This window comes from Melospiza georgiana, chromosome 20 (genome assembly GCF_028018845.1).
Source record: "Melospiza georgiana isolate bMelGeo1 chromosome 20, bMelGeo1.pri, whole genome shotgun sequence".
In the NCBI taxonomy this organism is placed as follows: Eukaryota; Metazoa; Chordata; class Aves; order Passeriformes; family Passerellidae; genus Melospiza; species Melospiza georgiana.
Window position 1 is genome coordinate 10,011,960 of NC_080449.1, and position 18,947 is coordinate 10,030,906.

Sequence of the window (18,947 nt, forward strand, 5' to 3'; positions counted from 1 at the left end):
TTGGTGGATTAATTTGACATCTGTAAGAATTGTAAATGAGCAGTCAGTGCTGCTGTCTGCTGCTTGTGGGGATAGGAACATTGATTTTCCTGCGAAGGGCCTTAAAAAAATCAGTTTGTCTTGCAAAATCCACGCTGAGGCTTGTGCAGGGCTTAAAAAGAGGGTGGAAAAGGGAGACAACAGTGTGGTTTTATCCCTGCTTCCTGCTGAAGCCAGAGCTGGCCCTCTCCTGCCTGATTTGGAGGGATGAAAGCTGCCAGTCAGCATTTCTCCTGCCAGCCAACCCTTCAGGCTCTGCCCAGGGAGGATTTCCATGAGAGCATCAGTTCCTGAAAGTTCATTTTATTTGTGCAATCATTGCCTTGTCCTGCAAAGCCCAGGGCAGTGCCTGACACGTCTGTGGGCTGTGTCCTCACAGGTGGCACCGGGTGGCTCTGAGCGTGCAGAAGAAAAATGTCACCTTGGTTCTGGACTGTAAAAAGAAAATCACCAAGTTCCTGGACCGGAGCGAGCACCCCATCATCGACGTCAACGGCATCATTGTGTTTGGCACCAGGATATTGGATGAGGAGGTCTTTGAGGTGAGCCATGGCAAAGAGCAGCTCTGGAGCTGTTCCACGGGGATGATGAGACACTTCCAGCTCAGTTTTTGATTTTTGGGGTTTTTTTTTTCCCCATAGTAAAACACTGTTTTTTGTGAATTTTAAGTTTATATTTCGACTTGTTGTAGTGCCGATGAAAACTGTGGGCCCAGTTTTCCCAGGTGGCCTCAGTGGAGTGGGCTCCTGTGGTTGTCTGGTTTCAAACCCTTGCTGGGGTCCTGGACCATCTCTACACTGAGATTTTGGAGCTCTTGGCACATTTAAGCTGGGAAGGGCTCACAAGGTTTTCCTTCATCCTCATGCTGGGATTTAGACCTGCAGGGGCAGAGAGTGAAGGCTGAGGGAAGCAGCTCCCTCCCAAGGCCCAGCTCACCCTGGGGCTGAATTTGCTCTTTTTCCACTCATTGGCCATGGATTCTTGGTTCTTTTGCTCCATTCTTTTGTTCCAAGCCCTTGCTGGGGTCCTGGAGCATCTCTGCATTGGGTTTTTGGACCTTTTGGCACATTTAAACTGGGAAGGGCTCACAAGGTTTTCATTCATGCCTTTGCCGGGATTTTTGCAGGGGCAATGAATGAAGGCTGAGAGAAACAACTCCCTCCCAAGGCCCAGCTCACCCTGGGGCTGTAGGAATTTGCTCTTTTCCCACTCATTGGCCATGGATGCTTGGCTCTTTTGCTCCATGACACGAGGGGACTCTCCTTGACAGCTTGGTTGGCTTGGTTGTCACCTCCCACACTCTGCTTCCAAAGGCAAAGCAAATTGCTGAGGGGTGGGATGTTCCCTGTGATGGAAGCAGAGAGGCAGAGCATTATTTATAGACAAGGTACAGATGGGAGAAGCTTTTTCCCATAGTTCAGCAGCATTTTAATGTCTGCATTTCCCTGGCAAAATCAACTTTTGTGCTCTGCTGCACTTGTGAGCCTTTCCTGGGGATGAGAATCCCATTCCTGATCTTTCTTGTGAGCTGGAATTGCTTCCTAAAACCAGCACCAAGTGCAGTGAGGTGTAATCAAGCCTTGTTGATCTCTAGCTCTTTATTTTTATGGAATTTATTTAGAGGAAGAGCTGGATGTCCTGGGCCTCCCCAGCCCAGCAAAGGGATGGGAATATCTCCTATCCCTGGCTAATCAGAGCCATAGCAAAGCCAGTTCTTGCCTGCATTTTGCTGTCACTCAGAGGGAAGGTTCCAGTCTGTTTAACATTACCAACATCTGGGAGCTGCTCTGCTGTAAACAGAACAGGAATGCCTGGGCTGGATAGATCTGCCAAAATCCCAGTTACAGAGTGAGGCCTGCATCTTGAAATTGTATTAAATTAAAGAGTTGTTCCCTGGGAAGTTGAACAATTAGAATGGAAAGTAAAACCTGGGTTTAATGGGCACTGGAGTGTCTTTCACAAGTGTTGGACGTTCTGCCAAATATTTCAGCTTTGGATGCTGGGTTTTGACTTGTTACATAAAACTGGAGAGTTCTTCTCCAGCTCAGGTCCAGCAGAGCCACTGGAAGGACTTAGGTGTCACATCCTGGCTGGATGAAAAACCTGCACTTGCATTTTGTGAAGTAACAGGATTTCCAGAACTGCCCCTGAAATTTCAAGGGTTCCCAGGTGGTTTTTAAGGCTCACCTGATTCCTCTGCCAGGGAGGGAACTGAACCCAGGTGTTCATGGGTGCTCCCTGCTCCTCTTTTAGCCCTTTCCATGGCCATAGTTCCCTTGCTGAAAAGACTTTAAACCCCAAGGGGCTGTGGGGATTGATGCCTCAGGTTTAGCTTTTATATTTTCAGATTCTGTGCTGCTTTAGTGGTGGGTCTGAGCTTAATACTAGGGGATGGTGAGCTCTGTGCACAGAGCAGGGAGACAAAACAATTCTGGCTCCAGCTGGGGACCAAGGACAAATGATCCAAATCTCAGCCCAAGAGCACAAACACCGTGGGCTGGAGAGAGAAAAACAAGCAGGGTGGGACTGCCTGGGCTAAAGCTGGAATGGGACAATGAACTGCAAGGTGCAAATGGAGCAGAACTGATCCAAGGGAGAGACCCTGTGAGCAGTCGTGCATTTTGGGACCATTTTGGTTCACCTTGGGTTCATTTTGGTTCATCTTGGGTGCAGCCCTGGCTGGGCTCTTGTGCTGCCCAAGGTGGATCCATTGAGGAAATCCTTTTAATAAATCCCTGCTTTATTCTTTAACTCCTTCTAGCCTCTATTCTAGGTCATGTGGTGACCTAAAAAAGCATCAGGAACCACAAGGCATCACAATTAACTGCAATATGCAAATGGAGCAGAACTGATCAAAGTGACAGACCCCATGACTGGTCGTGAATTTTGTGACCATTTTGGTTCATCTTGGGTGTAGCTCTTTTGCTGTCCAAGGTGCATCCATTGAGGAGATCCTTTTAATAAATCCCTGCTTAATTATTCAGCTCTGCCCAGTCTCTGTTCCAAGTCATCCTTCACAAGGCATCAGGACCTCCTCAGTTTTGGGGTACAAAGGAGCCTCTTGCCTGTTGTGGCTGTGAGCTGCTGCTACAAGATCTTGCTGGCACTAATGAGAAGTGGGTCATTAGAAAATACTTATTTTTTTTCGTCTTACATGTACTGATATAACACAAGATGGATATAAACTCCCTCTAGTTCTGATATTTATCCTTTTTTCCTTTTTTCTGGTCGCCTCCTCACGCACCACTGAAGCCACCAGCAGCTTTAACTGGGGTGGAAGAGGCTTTTCTGAAGGCAGTGGACTAGAACCTAATTTCCTTCATATCTCAGCAACTCCATTTCCTTTGGCCCCTCCTTTCTCCTTTCTGCAAGGCTAAGCAGAAACTGTGCAGGCTCAGAACAAAGGGTTCAATTTCTGTGTTCCTGGAAAGCTGAGGGTTTCTGGAGCATGCAGGAGATGAAGCTGCTGCTGTCCCCCCTAATCTGCAAACCCCAGCTCGGGAGGTTGTCCTAGGGTGATGTTATGATATTGGTATTTGTATTTTTTTGTATTGTTTTCTCCCAAATTTGCCCTAAACCGGGACAGAGGTTTTCTGCTCTGATGTGTTTGTCACTTTTGCTGGAAATGAAAAGAACCCAGTGAGGTGGGAGTGGGATTGGAGACAGGGCTGGGGTTGGCTCTGTCTCACACAGGAGCTGTAAAGCAGTGGGAACTCATATCCTCCTTGTCAGGACTGAAACCAAACCAGCCCCAAACACTTTTTGTTTTGGAATCTGTAATTATTGAAATGCTGGGGTTGTGAGGGGAGCAGCTCAGAGCCCGGATGGGAACTTCCTCACTCGTGTTCTGCTGCAAAAAAAGAAAAACCAAAAAAACACTCTAAAAAAGCTTGGCAGGAAAGGTTAGAGGAGTTTCAAAATATTTCTCCAGCAAAACATTCTTCCAGTGGAAAAATGACTTCCTCTCATTAAAATTCAATTAGCTGGGAGGCTCTGAGGGTCTCTGTGAGGGACTGGGGAGGGTTGAAAAGGGGCCAAGCCCCGGGCCCAGGTTGGACAAGCTGAGTTTTGTGCTGGGTTTGTTGTAAACAGGAGTTTACAAATGGCACCATGGGCTCTTGCGGGGTTGGGAGGATTCAAGCTGAGGGGATGAGACTGCAAAGGGATTTTTTAAATTTTATTTTGCAGGGGGAGAGGGAAGGACAAAAATCCAGCCTGTGGTGGGGATAAACTCTCTCTGCTGCACATGTGAATGTGTCTCAGTTTTGGAGGGAAGAACTCCTTTTAATTTGCTTTAAATATAAATTAGAGACCAAGTCCTGGTGGTTGAGTGTAGGAATAGAGAGAGGGAGAAGCTTGGGAAAGGCTCTTTTGCAGAAAAAAAAAGCATTTTCAGCCTGAAAGGCAGGAATAATTCCCAAACCATCCTGGTGATGCCCATTTTGTGCCCATGGTCTGTCATACCTGGCTCCCAGCAGGGAATGAGGGAATCCCATAACCCCTAGCTGGGGGATCTTTGTGAGGGGAAAATGCTGCCCAAATCTGGGGCAGGGAAATATTTCCATTCCTGGGCTGGATTTAACCCCTTTGTGGGGCTGTTTGGAGGCATCTCAGGGAAGAAATCCAATGAGAAATTTGCTTTCTGCAGCAGGGAGGGGCCCAGCCCTGTTTTCCTGCTCTGTGTTCCTCCAGTGATGAGCAAAACGAGCTTTGCTCAGACCTTGGTGTTCCATTTTCCTGCTGCATTTCCCGTTTTGTCCCCTGATTTTCCACCCTTGGGCTGTTGTGTGCTGATAAAAGTCTTGTCCAGCCCCTGGCTCCAGAGCTGCAGTTGGCATCATTAAGTTATGGTGTGGACATGGGTGAAAAATTGAGTAGGTTTTGGCAAAACCCAAGGACAGCCTAGGAACGAGTGGCTGCTTTTGCTGCCAATTTTTGTTGGTTCATCTGTGTGAAATTTTGCAGCCTTGTCCCACAAGTTAAGTGGGGTTTTGACCCTCTTGGCTTGCAGCAGTGCCTGGAGTGGCTGAAGTGACTTTTCCCATGTGTGGAAAAGCTCAGGGCATGAATATATTGCTTTTTAAGGTCATTTTTGGCTCCTTTGGAAGACAAGGGGAGTTAATTTTGTGCAGCTGAGTGCCATAACTGTGTCTCAGTGGTGTGATTGGTGCTGTAAAACCTAAAAAAAAAATTGAATTCCTCTGATCTCAGCACCTGTGGCCAGAAGGGGCTGACAAAAAATTGTGCCAAAGCCTGTCCTGGGATGGGACACAGCACCCTGGAGGGTGCTGAAAGATGCTGCTTTTGATTTCCTCCCCTCCTTTGTGATTTTTTTTTTTTTTTGGTTTGTTTTTCTGAAGCCCACGAGTGAAATCAAGCCATCAGAAATGGAGGGAAAGCAATTTGGGATGAGCCAGAGAGGCTGGGCAGGGTGCCAGAGGTGCTCTTAGGGCTGCTGAGAGCTCCAAGGCAGCCCAGGACAAAGCAGGACAGACAGACACATCAATGCTCCCAGCCCAGACATTGGGGCCCTTCAGCTGCCCCTGGGGTTCAAATGCCACCTCTCTTTTCATCTTGGGCCTTGTTTACACTTAAAAAACCAATTATCCCCAGGGTTGATAATCCCAGGTTTCATTTCACTCTCATCAGGGTGTTCTCCTTCCCTGTCCAGCTCTTGCATCTCTTATTTTCAGAGGTTTGTAGGTTATTCTACTCTGAGCATAAAACGTTGGATCAAAAGCTCTTGCTTGAGTGGAAGGGGTAGAAATAAAAGCACATTTTTGTACATGTGGGTGAATTTTATGGTGATTTTTGCTGGTTTTGGGGGATGGAGAAGTTTCAGAGCCTCCTCTTGCAGGCAGATCTGCTGTGAACACATCAAACAGCTCTGTGTAGTCCAGGAGGAGATTTACTCTGTCTCTCCTCCCAGGACTGATGTGCTGGGCTGCAGAGAACTTGGTGCTAATTCAAGTTAGACTTTGTCAGCTCTTCAGGTCTGAATCCACCTCTAATTCACATTTAGACCAAATTTTACCTTAGCACCTCTGTCTTGGCTGTTCCTGGTGGCAGGAGGGTCCTGTGCAAACATCAACAGCAGTGCCAAGGTGTGGGGGAACACTTCTGATGGAGGGGAAGCAAGAAATTCCCTCATTCAGGAGGAATTCCATCATGGAAAGGGTGGTCGGGCATTGGGAATGGGCTGAGCAGGGAGGTTGGGAGTCCCCAGCCCTGGAGGTGTCCAAAAAACACCCAAATGTGGCACTCAGGGTTTGTGACAAGGTGTGGGGGTCAGGCACAGGTTGGAGTCAATCTTGGAGCCTTTTCCCATCTAAATAATTCTGATATTTTCAAAGCAGCAGCATCCCCAGAGCTCCCCATGAGCTCAGAGCTGGACCCAGCACATCCTGCAAGATCTGGAGCAGGGAAAGCCCAGATTGATGAAGTTTTCATTCAACTTCAAAAAACATTTTTAAAAATTAGTGATTTTTACTAATCTGGATTTGGAAAGGGTGGTCAGGCCTTGGGAATGGGCTGAGCAGGGAGGTTCGGAGTTCCCAGCCCTGGAGGTGCCCAGGAAACACCCAAATGTGGCACTCAGGGTTTGTGACAAGGTGTGGGGGTCAGGCACAGGTTGGAGTCAATCTTGGAGCATTTTCCCACCTAAATAATCTTGAGATTGTGGGATCTTCAAAGCAGCAGCACCCCCAGAGCTCCCCAGGAGCTCAGAGCTGGACCCAGCACATCCTGCAGGATCTGGGCTCAGGAAGGAGCAGAGAAAGCCCAGATTAATGAAGTTTTCGTTAAACTTCAAAACCCATTTTTAAAAATTAGTGTTTTTTACTAACCTGGATTTGTCTGTCAGGATGCACCACAGATCCATGTTCCCATTTCTCTCCCCCTGCCTTGGCAGGCTGCTGAAAGCAGGTAATTTACAGAGCTGGCTGCCTGCTCCGCTGGCCCTGCCAAATCTGATTTCACCTCCTTTGCTGCGCAGTCTTTCAGGGAGTGCAAAGAGGGGATGTTTTACACCACCACCATATAGCACAGTGTGAGAGGATGGAAAATAAAACCTCCTGAGCCAGCATTTAGGGATCTTTATTGAAGATGTCTGTAGCTTTCTCCAGTCAGTCTCCTAATAATTCTCCATTTGCTTGCTGGTTTTCTCGTCATTCCTTCTGCTTTGCCTTATTTTTTTTTAATTTTTTTTTCCAAAGGATCCTCTTTAAAATGGTGCACTTGAGACATATGGATTAAATCACAGCTCTGAGCTCTTCCAGGAGAGCAGTGCTGCCTAGAAAATGTCTGCAATTATTGAGGATTATGCCTCTGGATGGGTTTGCAATGAACAGGGAGGTTTTTGGGGCAGCAGTCCAAGCGATGCAGTCCATCTGATCAAAAATGTGAAATTTGGCCCCGTTTGGCAACACCTCAGCCACAGCATCACCTTACACAGGTGCCCAGGGACGTCATCTGGTTTTATCAGGGAGGGAGGGCAGCACCTGGGCCAGAATAAGAATTGCAAACCAGCTTGTAAAAGTGACTCTGGGCTTTCATTTCCAGCCCAGAGTGGCGCTGGCTCCTCTGACCCCTCGGTGCCAGGTGCCAGCGAGGAAAGTGAGAGCCTGGCTGGAAACATCAGCTGGATTGTTTGCATACACTCTGCTGAAACTCTTGTTTTCCATCTCCATTCGCTGGGTAATTGCAGGTTCAGCCATCTGGCCTGCACTCAAGCTTGGTGACTGGGTCAGCCTTGCCTGTAATGATGGAGCCTCGTTAGTCATGATTACAAAATCCACTTTTTTTTTCTTTTTTTGTTGGTTTTTTGGGTTGGTTTTTCCGTGGGCTGTTTGTTTTTTTGGTTTGGTCAGTGGTAAATTCCATTTCATGAACTGTCAAAGCAACTGTGCTGGCATGTGTGGATAATTAGTGCCGTTTGCTGGTATCGAATGCCTGCGGGCCTCTGATAGCTTACAAAGCACTTTATTGTTCAAACAGATCATAAAAGTGCTTTTATTGATGTTTCAAACACTCCTGCAGTCTATCATTTATCTTTTCAGGGTGCCAAGTGAAACATCAGCCTTAGGAAGCTGCGTGGTCCGAGAGCTTGTCCAGATTTAAGGCCTGGTTTTAGGAGGTGCCACCACCACAACCACTGGGGGTGGAAAAGATGAATTTTTAATGTTCCTCACACCCTAAATCAGGCTGGAATTTGGTGATTTGGGTGGTTTTTGGGCTAGGATGGCACTGTTGAGGGTTTTGTTGGTAAATGCTGAGGAAATGAGGCGCTTAGGCCTGAAAATCCAGGATTAATGTGCTCTGGGAATTCCTGGTGGAGGATGTGGGACCTCATCCCTGTCTGAGGAACCACTGACACCCTGCTGCTCCTGGGCACTGTAACTGGGATGTGCCAGTGGAAAATCAACATTTTTTTGGATACTATCCCTCAAAGAAGCAGTTTGCAGCCTGATGGTTGGGTAGCAGGGGCTCGCACAGAGGAGCTGGTTTGGAGGAGCATTTCCCCAAGGGATGCTGAGGGGAAATTTGGCTCTGCCATGACTTTGGGACGCTGCAGGGCTCTGCATCCCTGCTGGCCTGGAGGGGACAGGCGCCTTGTGTCCCCTTCCCCTGGCCTGGGCTGCAGAAAGGAGCAATAAACCACAGGAAAACCGAGCGATCTCTGGGAGGCAAAACTCATCCTTTGGAGCAATTTCCACCCCCTCAGGGACTCTGTGGGATTTGGGGAGCTGTGGCTGGTTGTTCCTGACATCCCCCTGGCAGATTTTTGTGTTTCAGTGCTGGCAGGCAGCAGCCCCAGGCTCGTTTGGGGTGATGGATGCTCTGAGGTGCGGGGTCATTTCTCTTTTCTGGCTCCATTTTCAGTTTGTTTCCCCCCTCCTTGGATGGGAGGAGGGAGGAGGGGGATGAATTTCTTCCATGGAAAGTCTGAGGAGCAGGAGGCTGATTGCTGAGGCCAGACAGGCTGATGTAATGCTGGAAAGCTGCTCCTCTCTCCAGTGACATCATTGCAAGGTTTGCAGGGCTGCTGTGGATCTGCAGGGACCAGGATGGAGTTTCAGGGGCAGGGAAAGAACCACAAAGGGATTTGGGAAGAAGCAGCAAATGGATGTGTTGGGGAAAGATGATTTTCCTCAGCTTGAGGAGTGGGGAAAAGCCAAGTCCTTGTGCTTTGGGGGAGAAGTTTCCAGCTGAAGGTTTTTGGCAGCATCCCTGAGCAAGATGGAAAAGGGATTTTTGAGAGCAGAGCGTGACAGGGAGCCCTGGCCCAAAGCAGGGCATGTTCCCTTTCCCTGCTCACTTGGGGACCTTGTTCTATGTGGGAGGTCATTCACCAATTAGCGCTACTTCCATAAAAGTCAAATTTTTTGCAGCCTGTAAATAGGAAAAATAATTTTTTATTTAGAAAAGGATGATGGGTTTTGATTGTTGCAGTGAATTTGTAGGAAGTAAAGGCTCAGCTGAGCCAAACTTCATGAGCTGGAGGAAGAGGATGATGAGGCTGATCAGGGTTTTATGTCCTTGTCAGCCTGGTGGTGCTTAAGCTGCTGCTTCTCTGCAATTCTGATCTCTTTTGCTATTTTCCTGCCTTTTTCCACTTCTCTGAGAGCAGGACAGAGTAAAAACCCTCCCCAACCTCAAAACCTCTGGGCTGACTCCGTGTTCACCCCCGTCCCTCATCACTGAGGCCTGAACAAATGAAACACATGTTCCTCACACATGGTGAGGTCTTTCTGAGTCCCTTTTTTTTTTTCCTTTTTGGAGGCAGTCTGGGCTGCCTGCCAAAACCCAGAGGAAAATCCAAGCCCACTGCAGCCATTCCCAGTGTGCAGGTGTAGTCGTCCCTCTGACAGAGCTGGAATGGAAATGTTCCCAATAAACACATCCCCCAGGGATGGGAGCTGGAAGAGGGGATTCCTAATGATTTCTCCAGAAGGTTGGATGGGGATTGGGGTGTCTGGGAGTTTTCTATCCCCCTGCAAGAACATGGAAAATAAATCTCTGACCGTGGGCTCGTTGTTCTGCACACGCAGCCAGCGCTGGCTGGGGTTCAGGAGGTCAGAACTGCTCAAACAAACAGAGCTTTGAACAAACAGGGGAAAATCAGTGCTGAAAGTGACATTTGGGTGCTGTCCCCTGCTCTGGAATGGCTGCAAACAGTGCAAGGTTCTCCTGAGGCTTTGGCGCCTCGCAGGAGCAAATTTATCTGCAGGTTTGGTTTGTCCTTCTGTCAGCTTGATGCTCAGAATGGTGAAATTTGGGCTGAGGGTGCTCAGAATGGTGAGATCCAAGGGTGAAATCTGGGCTGGGGATGTTCAGAACTATGAAATCCAGGCTAGGGATGCTCAGAAGGGTGAGATCTGAGATGGGATGCTCAGAAAGGTGAAATCTAAGGGTGAAATCAGGGCTAGGGAAGCTCAGAAGGGTGAAATCCAACATCTGGGGATGCTCAGCCTCCACTGCATCCAGTCCTGTTCCTTCATGGGTTTGCTTTGGAGAACCTCATTTCTGGGATGAATTTCCCACCTGATTTTCAGGCCCCAGGGTGCACAAACCCAGCTCCCATCCTTGAGATGAAAATTTGGGGTGCTATTCATGGAACTATGCAGGTTTTATGCTTTAAAAACCACAGAAAGATCAGCTTTCTCCAAAGATCATCCAAGTCCAACCCCAAGGCAAGATTTAATTTTATTTTCTTTTAATGCTGAATTTCAGGTGGTAGATGCTGCATGGAATAAATGAAACCCAAACCATTTTTCGTGGCCAAAAAAAAGAAAAAAAACCCAATTGAAAAAATGCTTTGGGGTGTGAACATTAACAAAGGGCACATTTGGGTTTCCTGGAAAAGGAGGGAGGAAGGTGTGTGGATGAGAGGTGTCACACCTATGTTTGCACACCAGCTCAGCTTTCCCTTCCCAGCTCCTTCCCCAGCAGCCAAATTTCCAGCAGGGGTGGGAATTAGCAGCAGGAACCTGCACAAAGCCTCCTCCTCGGGTGGTCCCAGCAGGTCCCTGCTCCATGCTTGGCTGATTGCTGCCAGCCAGATGCAGGAAAATCCTTTTCCAACCAAAATTTGGTGTTGAGTTGCATTTTCTGTGTGTGTCAGCAGATCTCCCCGAGCTGAGGGGTGTAATCCCATTTCTATCCCCAGATCACTTTGGCAGCCAGGTCTATTTTCCCCCCTTTTGCCTTTAATCCATAAAACCTGGATTCTGTGTTCACCTCCTGGGGCAGAAAACGTTCCAAGTGCTGATTAAAGAGCTCTGTGCACACAAAACCCCTTGGTCCTGAGCCACCTTGGTGTGGAGGAAAGCTCAGGGTGGCTCTTGGGGGTGGCAATCCTGTCTGTGGGGCTGAGGAAACAGCAGCTCCACTTCCACATTAATTTGGCTATGAGGGGGAAAAAAAATGGAGTAAAAGCAAGTTTGGGTAGCTCAGGAGGCTCCTGTGGGCTGGGACTGGAGGTCCTGATGTGCTCTGGAATCCAAAACCCCTCTGGTGTGGTGCTTTGTGCGGGGATGAGGGAAGAGATGAGAATGCTGGCTCCATGTTTCAGAAGGCTGGTTTATTATTTTATGACATATATTGTATTAAAACTATACTAAAGAATAGAAGAAAGGATTTCGTCAGAAGGCTAGCTAAGAATAGAAAAAATAAGGAATGAAAACAAAATCTTGTGTCTGAGAGTCCAAGCCAGCTGACTGTGATTGGCCATTAATTAGAAACAACCAACATGAGACCAATCCCAGATGCACCTGTTGCATTCCACAGCAGCAGATAATCAATGTTTACATTTTGTTCCTGAGGCCTCCCAGCTTCTCAGGAGGAAAAATCCTAAGGAAAGGATTTTTCATAAAACGTGTCTGTGACACTGGCACTGGGAGTGAGCCCAGGTGGAACTGGATCACTTTAAGGTCCCTTCCACCCCAATCTATTCTGGGATCTCAGGATTTCTTTGCTGCTTCTTCCCTTCCTGTCTGAGGAGCAGCTCCTCCATCCTCTCCTGTTCCCCATCTTCCCCAAATCCTCTTTTTCCCTGCTGTGGCCAGAGGTGGGAATGGAACCCTCTGGATCTTTGGGATCAACACCTCCCAGGCAGACTCTGTGCCTCTTTTTTTACACTAAAACCTGAGCAAGTGCCTCCGCTTCAGCTCAGTGAGTTCTCAAATGAGTAACTCAATCCAAAAGCTTTACTCTGTATTTTCCTCCTCACAATCCACTGGCCTATCCATCCTCCTGTGGGCAGCAGAATTCCTAATTTTCCAGAGATGAAAGGGAAATAAATCAACGTGAAACCAGAGCCAGGCAGCGGTGCAGAGGGGGAAGACACAAAGGAGCAGCTTTGTGCCGGGCTTGTAATGAGGGGGAATCTGTTTTTAAACCATCCCTGATGGTTCACACATATGTCATGGAACAAGAACTCCTCCAGGAGAGCCGTGGGTTATTGGCTGATTATTTGATTTGGGGGGAGAGGGGAAACTTGGAATGGTGTGAGCAGGGCTGGGTGAGGAGGTGGCAGCAGGGAAATGGGGGAAAGGCAGCACTCAGTGGGGTGGTGGAAGGAATTAATTGGGGATTGGGGTCAGGTCTGCAGGAACAGGGAGCCAAGGGAAGGCTGGGCAGCCTGGAATTGGTATTGAGGGAGTTTTGTAGCCTCCTCTCCAAGGAAACTCTGTGGACAGCCTGGGTAACAGGATGGCTCAGATGGGGACAGCAGCCAGGCTGTGGGGCTGTTGTCACCCTGGCAAAGTGACGCAGAGTGGTGGCACAGCCCGGGCTGTGCCAAGGGAAGGCTGGGCAGCCTCAAATTTGGGATTGAGGGGAGTTTTTGCAGACTGTGCCTCCTCTCCAAGGAAATTCTGCTGTTTTTTTTGTGGACAGTCTGGGTAAGAGGGCACTGCTCAGCTGGGGACAGCAGCCAGGCTGTGGGGATCTTGTCACCTTGGTAAGGTGACAAAGAGTGGTGGCACCTGAGCCAGATGGAAAAGGGATTTTTGGCACCTCAGGCTGTGCCAAGGGGAGGCTGGACAGCCTCAAATTTGAGATTAAGTGGAGTTTTTGCAGACTGTGCCTCCTCTCCAAGGAAACTCTGCAGTTTCCTGTGGACAGCCTGGGTAACAGGATGGCTCAGATAGTGACTGTGGGGATGTCACCTTGGTAAGGTGACACAGAGTGATGGCACAGCCTGGGCTGTGGGAAGGCTGGGCGGCCTCAAATTTGGAATTGAGGGGAGTTTTTGTAGCTTCCTCTCCAAGGAAACTCTGTGGGCAGCCTGGGTAACAGGATGGCTCAGATGGGGACAGCAGCCAGGCTGTGGGGATCTCACCTTGCCGAGGTGACACAGAGCGGTGGCACAGCCCAGGCTGGCTACCTGGTGCTCAGAGAGCAGTGGAGGACAAGGGGAAATGGGGCCTTGGGTTTTTTCCAGGGATCCCTAATGAGTGGGATAAGGAAAATGGAGCAAAATCTCTTTTTGAGGCTGGCAGGGTATTGAGTGTGGGTGTCCTTTGGGGTACCCCTCACACAAAACCAGGGGATGCTTTCAGAACTGCTCCTGGCCCCATCCTCTCCCCATCCCAGCTTTATTCAGTGCCAGTTCCAGGGCTGGCACAGCAGGGCACACAATGCCAGCCATTCATTTGGCCCCATTCAGTTTGCACAGGCCTGGGCTGGGCTTTTGTGGGATTTTTCTTTTCTTTTTCTTTGTTTTTTTTTTTTTTTTTTTTAATTTCCATGCTGGACACTGAAGGTCAGGCTGACCCTCTCCTCCTTTATGTAAATGCCTCCCACAATGTGCAGGCCATCATTTGATGCAGCTTTCCAGAGGGTCCAAATGAGGCTTTTGGGATGCTGTCCATGGGATTGAGCCTTGCTTGGCACATGGGACACTCAGGGTGGCTCTCAGGGACAACACCACTGTGTCACCCTGTCCCACTGCTTTGTCTCTGCATGGAAATTTCATTTTCTGACTGTCAAGATGAGGCTAAAATTGCAAAATCCCATTTTTAGGAGCTCCCTGAGTTATTCTTCATAGGCATATCCAGGCAAGCAAATGTTTTGAGCAAGGATAAAGAGATTTTTTTTTTTTGGTGAATAGTCTCATTTGCTGCTTCAGAAGCATAATCTGACTTGATGCTTCAATTAGGGAACAAAACCACTCCGTGTGAATGTACCTGAGCCAAATCAGCTCCTGTTGGAAAATAATGGGAAGGAACTGCTGGAAAAACTGCTGCTGAGGGGGTTTTTCACACTGGTGGTTTGTTAAAGCTCTGGAATGGAGAATAACTACAAAAAAAGGGTAAAAAAACCTCCGTGTTTGAATTCTGGGGAGGTATCTGAGGGATGGATTTGGGGATTTTGAGGGATCTCTTGCTATAAAGTCCCACTCAGGGGGTGGCTTTAATATTACAAACAGATGGAAGGTGCCTTGATTAAAACAACCCTAAAAACTCAGTTTTGAGCAGCTTTTCAAGCATTCCTTTCAAAGTTAAATTCCTACTAGGAATTTATCCTCTGGAGGGGGGAGAAGGCAAAACCAGCTGTGCAGGGAGCACACCATAAAGGATGGATGGAAAAGCAGTGAGAGCTCAGCACGTGGTGGTTGTGGGGCCTCTATTCTTGGGGCTGTAATTTGCGTGCAGAAGGACAGAAATGCTGATTTGGGAGCCACCAAATGAGGAGTTTGAAGGCAGAAATCACAGAGGGGGAAAAAATAACTCCAGGGAGTGTTTGGAAGGGCAGGAATGATCCCAAATGTGCTGAAAAAATAACTCCAGGGAGAGTTTGGAGGGGCAGGAATGATCCCAAGTGTCTTGAGCAGATGGAGCAGCCACTGGAAAGGCTCAGCTGAGGTGGCAGTGCCAGCCTGGATCTGCTGACAGGTATCCAAAAAATCCCTTGGATCTGCTGAAATCCCTCTGGAATCTGTTAGCTGAGAGCTGGACATGCTCCCTTCCCTCCTCCATCTGTTTGGGGCTGGAAAATTGAGGAGAATTGGGGTTTTTTTCTTTCCATGGATAGGCACAAAGGCAAGGAGAAGTGCTCATTTTGTGGTGCCTCAGCCCATGTTTTTCCAGCAGCTGTGGGAATTTGGGAAGCTCAGACATGCTCTGGGATTAGCCAGGCCTGGATCCCTTCTAATTTGTGCTTTGTGGTTGCCTCAGCTGCTGGTAGGGACATGAAAGGGGTGCTGGGGACATTAAAGAGATGTTGGTGTGTGTCTGGTCTGATCAGAGGAGAGCTCAGCACAGCCAATGCTCTGGGATGGTTTCTTTTCCCGAGCTGTCTGTTTCCATGACATTTATAGCAGTTTAATTATCCTGAGCCTCTTTGCCCTGTCAGAAGTGATTGAAATCAGCCATCAGACAGAAGAATTATCAGGACAGACAGACACACACCTGGGGCTGCACACAGGGATCACCCAGGGCTTGATTTTGGGGAGAAAGCAGCCAAAAAAAATGCAGGGTTATCCTGATGAATTCATGAGGAGAGAGAGCTTCCTCATGGCTGAATTTAAAGCTTCAGATGAAATCACTGCCCCAGGTTTCTGGTGCCCACAGCTGAATATTTAGGGGTGAGCAGCTGCAAACTGGGTTTACAAAAGGTTTTTGCTCTTTTGGTGAAGATGCTTCCCTCTAGGAAATGCCTACACCAGCTTTACTCCAAGTCTTTGCTCTGAGTAGGATTCTTGTAGGGAAAGATCCAGTCCAATCTGAGCTCCTTGTAGGGGTTAAAAATTAACTGGGTGGGACTGGAGGCCCCATAAAACCCCACAAAGGAGAGGTCTGAACCTACCCCAGCTCTGAGCTCAGCATCCCCTTCCCTGTGGCTGTGCCCAGCACACCCCAAAGCTGCTTTTCTCTCTTTCCAGCTCTTCCCAGAACCCAGTTCCCCCTTTTCCAGTCCAAACTGGGCAGGGGGAGCAGCTGGTGCAACACTTTGCTGTGATCATGGCAGTTTGGGAGCAGCCAAAGGAAACTGAGGCACTTTGGGTGGGTTTTTACCTTTTTTTTTTTTCCTTCTCCCCCTGAAATGGAAGGTTCAGCTTTGGCCAGCAGCTCTGAACTGAGCCAGCAGAGCAATTCTTTCTTCCAGTCAAGCCTGGTTTGTGCATGGGTTAACCAGATCCAAATCAGACCCAGTGTGAGGTTTATAACCCAGTGAGAACCCAGCCCCAGCCCTGCCCTGCAGAGCGACAGAAATCCCCCAGAATTACCCCAAAACTCCCAAATCTGGGTGTTTGCCCTCTCTCAGTGCAGGAGCTGGTTGAAGTCAGCACTGCTTGAAGGTGACATCTGAAGGTGTCACAAGGACAAATATCCAGAATTAGAGAGCCAAAATGAACCTCAATCAGGCAGTGATGGCATCCCTGAGATCCCTGAGGATTTTCAGCACCCAGGGACACCCAACAGGGGCAGCTGCACATGGGGACATTTGCAAAGCCCCTCTGAGGGTCACCCACCACACAGCTGCTGCTGCAGAGGGAAAATATTCACTTCAATGGGATGAAACCTGAACTACAGCTCAGTAAAAACCTGTGGTTCAGGTTGCTGGTTCCTCACATGTGTTTCTGATCTGCTGGGGGGGCTCAGGCCATCTGCTCAGAGCACACAATTAAAAAAAGAAAAAAGTTTAAAACTGCTCATTTTGCAAATGTAAAGGCTGGCTTTGCTCTCGAGTTTCATTTTCCTATTGTGATGTTCTCTCTTTATTGGGGTGGAGAGAAGTGGGACTGGCAGGGGCTTCTTCTTCCCTTTCTTTCTATTCTTTGCCCTTCAAAAACCTGAACTGTGCCATTATTTTTCCCCCTTTTTTTGCAAAAGAGCTGCAGAAACCTCTCCTATTTTTGCCTCTCCTATTATTTTTGCCTCTCCTATTATTTTTGCCTCTCCAATGATTTTTTGCCTGTGCTAGAACACAGTGCTTGGCCAGGGTGGAGGGAAGGAGGGAATATAAAGCAGCCTTTTGTCCCAGCAGCCCCTCTTCCAGCCCAGCCACCCTTCCAGACTGGGCCTGCAGCCCCATCCTGCTTTCTGTGGCCAGAACTGATTGTTTTGCACCCAAAAACCCCAGGAGATAAATTGTGGTTTGTTCAACAGACATAAATATATAAAAATAGCCCAGCAGAGTGGCCGAGCAGGTTGTTGATTTAAGGATATCTCTCTCTCTAGGTGTTTTTTAGCAGCTTTGTTGTTTTTTTAAGGCACCTTGGCTGCCTTTTCCCTTTCCTGCAGTCCCCACTGCTTGGCTGCTTTTCTCTGGCTGCACCTCCCCAATCCCACTGAGGTGAAATGCAGAGAAATCCAGTTTTAAGAAGGACCTGGAAAAAAGGAAAAGTGAAAAGCAGGGGGAAAAGGGAAGTGAAAAGCAGGGGGGGAAAGGAAAGCGAGAAGCAGGGAAAGCAGAGTGGAAGTGAAAACCCAAACCTTGCCAATATTTGGTCCCACAGGGCTGCAGTGGTGATGCCACCAGGCTCCCAGGGCTGATGTCAGCCAGGAGGAAAACCAGAAGCCACAGAATCATTTTTCCTCAGGGTGGGTCCTGCTCTCTGGTGGAATTCCCTGCAGCAAACACTTAAAAAACACTAAAAAACCACTAAAAAGCCACTTTTGTGCTCTGAAGGGGAGCACACAGCCCACGTCTGGTGGTTTGGAGCCTCAGACATGAGTCAGGGGACAGCTGGACACATCCCCTGCCTGGCCCAGGATGCAGGGACAGGACATTCAAACCTCTCTCCACTTTTTCCTGCTTGTGTTCCCTACCTTAAATCTTTAATTTTCTACAGGAAATCCCAGCTGCAGCCAGGCTCTGTCCCCCCATGGAGGGGCTGTCCTTGCCAGCCCTGCTGAGGGATGCTGTGCCCTTCCCAAAGTGCCTTTTCCAGCTTGGGAAACCCAAAAAAACCACAAAACCTGGAAAAATGAACTGCTAGGGTGCTCAGGGTTGTGTTTGTTTTAGGGGTTATTGATTCTGGGGTTATCTGGGATTGGGATGGGAAGTATCCACATGGAAATGGAGATTGTGGTGGTGCCTCCTGCCCTGCCATGCAGTCCTTGGCTGGTATTTGGGTGTTGGCAGAGCGACAGCACCTTCAGGAGAGCTTTCCAGAATTAGCAAAGCCATCTGGCTTTTGTTCCCCTCTCCGGGAATGGCTTGTCCTTCCCTTCCAGTGAGGAGTCCTTGCTGAACTGCTCCACACTTGGGTTTGGGGTAGCACACAGACAGACCTGAAGTGTTCTGTGGGCTCTGCAAGCAGCCTTTTGCTCCAAAAACCTCTTCATTTTAAGGCAGGATTGAATTGAATTGATTAATTGAATTTTAAACAACAGCCACGAGGCTGCTGATCCACGGGTGCAGCACTTATGGGGTGGAAAAATAGGATTTGGTTTTGTGTTGGGGCAGAGCTGGGAGTTGGGATAGCGCACACAGACAGACCTAAAGTGTTCTGTGGGCTCTGCAAGCAGCCCTTTACTCCAAAAAACCTCCTCATTTTAAGGCAGGAGTCTTAATTGAATTTTAAACAGCCACGAGGTGGCTGATCCAAGGATGCAGCAGTTAGGGGTGGAAAAATGGGATTTGGTTTTGTGTTGGGGCAGGGCTGGGAGTTGGGGACAGCATGGAGAGGTGCTGTGGGTTTTGAATCAGTTCAGCCTTGGTTCTCCTGGGTTTTGCACTGGTTCATTCTTGTTCTCCTGGAGGGGACAAGGAAGGGACAACACTTTCCTGCCTTGTTTCTTCCGACCCAGCAGGCAGGAGGAATGGAGAATTCAGGGATCCTCACAGCACGGAAAACTGCCTTCCTCCCTGGGACTGTAAAGCACAAAGGTTGGGCAATTAGCAGAGAGGTTAATTAACACCCAGCCAGAGGGCTGATGCTCCTCTTGCTGCTGTGG

General features: G+C 48.6%; 1 protein-coding gene across 2 annotated transcripts in view; it reads left to right on the forward strand.

The window, feature by feature from the left end:
- Nucleotides 1-18,947, forward strand: part of COL5A1 (collagen type V alpha 1 chain) — a 129,222-nt gene that overhangs the window by 30,857 nt on the left and 79,418 nt on the right. For both annotated transcript variants that reach the window (XM_058037998.1, XM_058037999.1), the window contains exon 4: nucleotides 419-581. In XM_058037998.1, coding sequence (XP_057893981.1) covers nucleotides 419-581 — 163 coding nt within the window. The remainder of the gene's footprint in view (nucleotides 1-418; nucleotides 582-18,947) is intronic.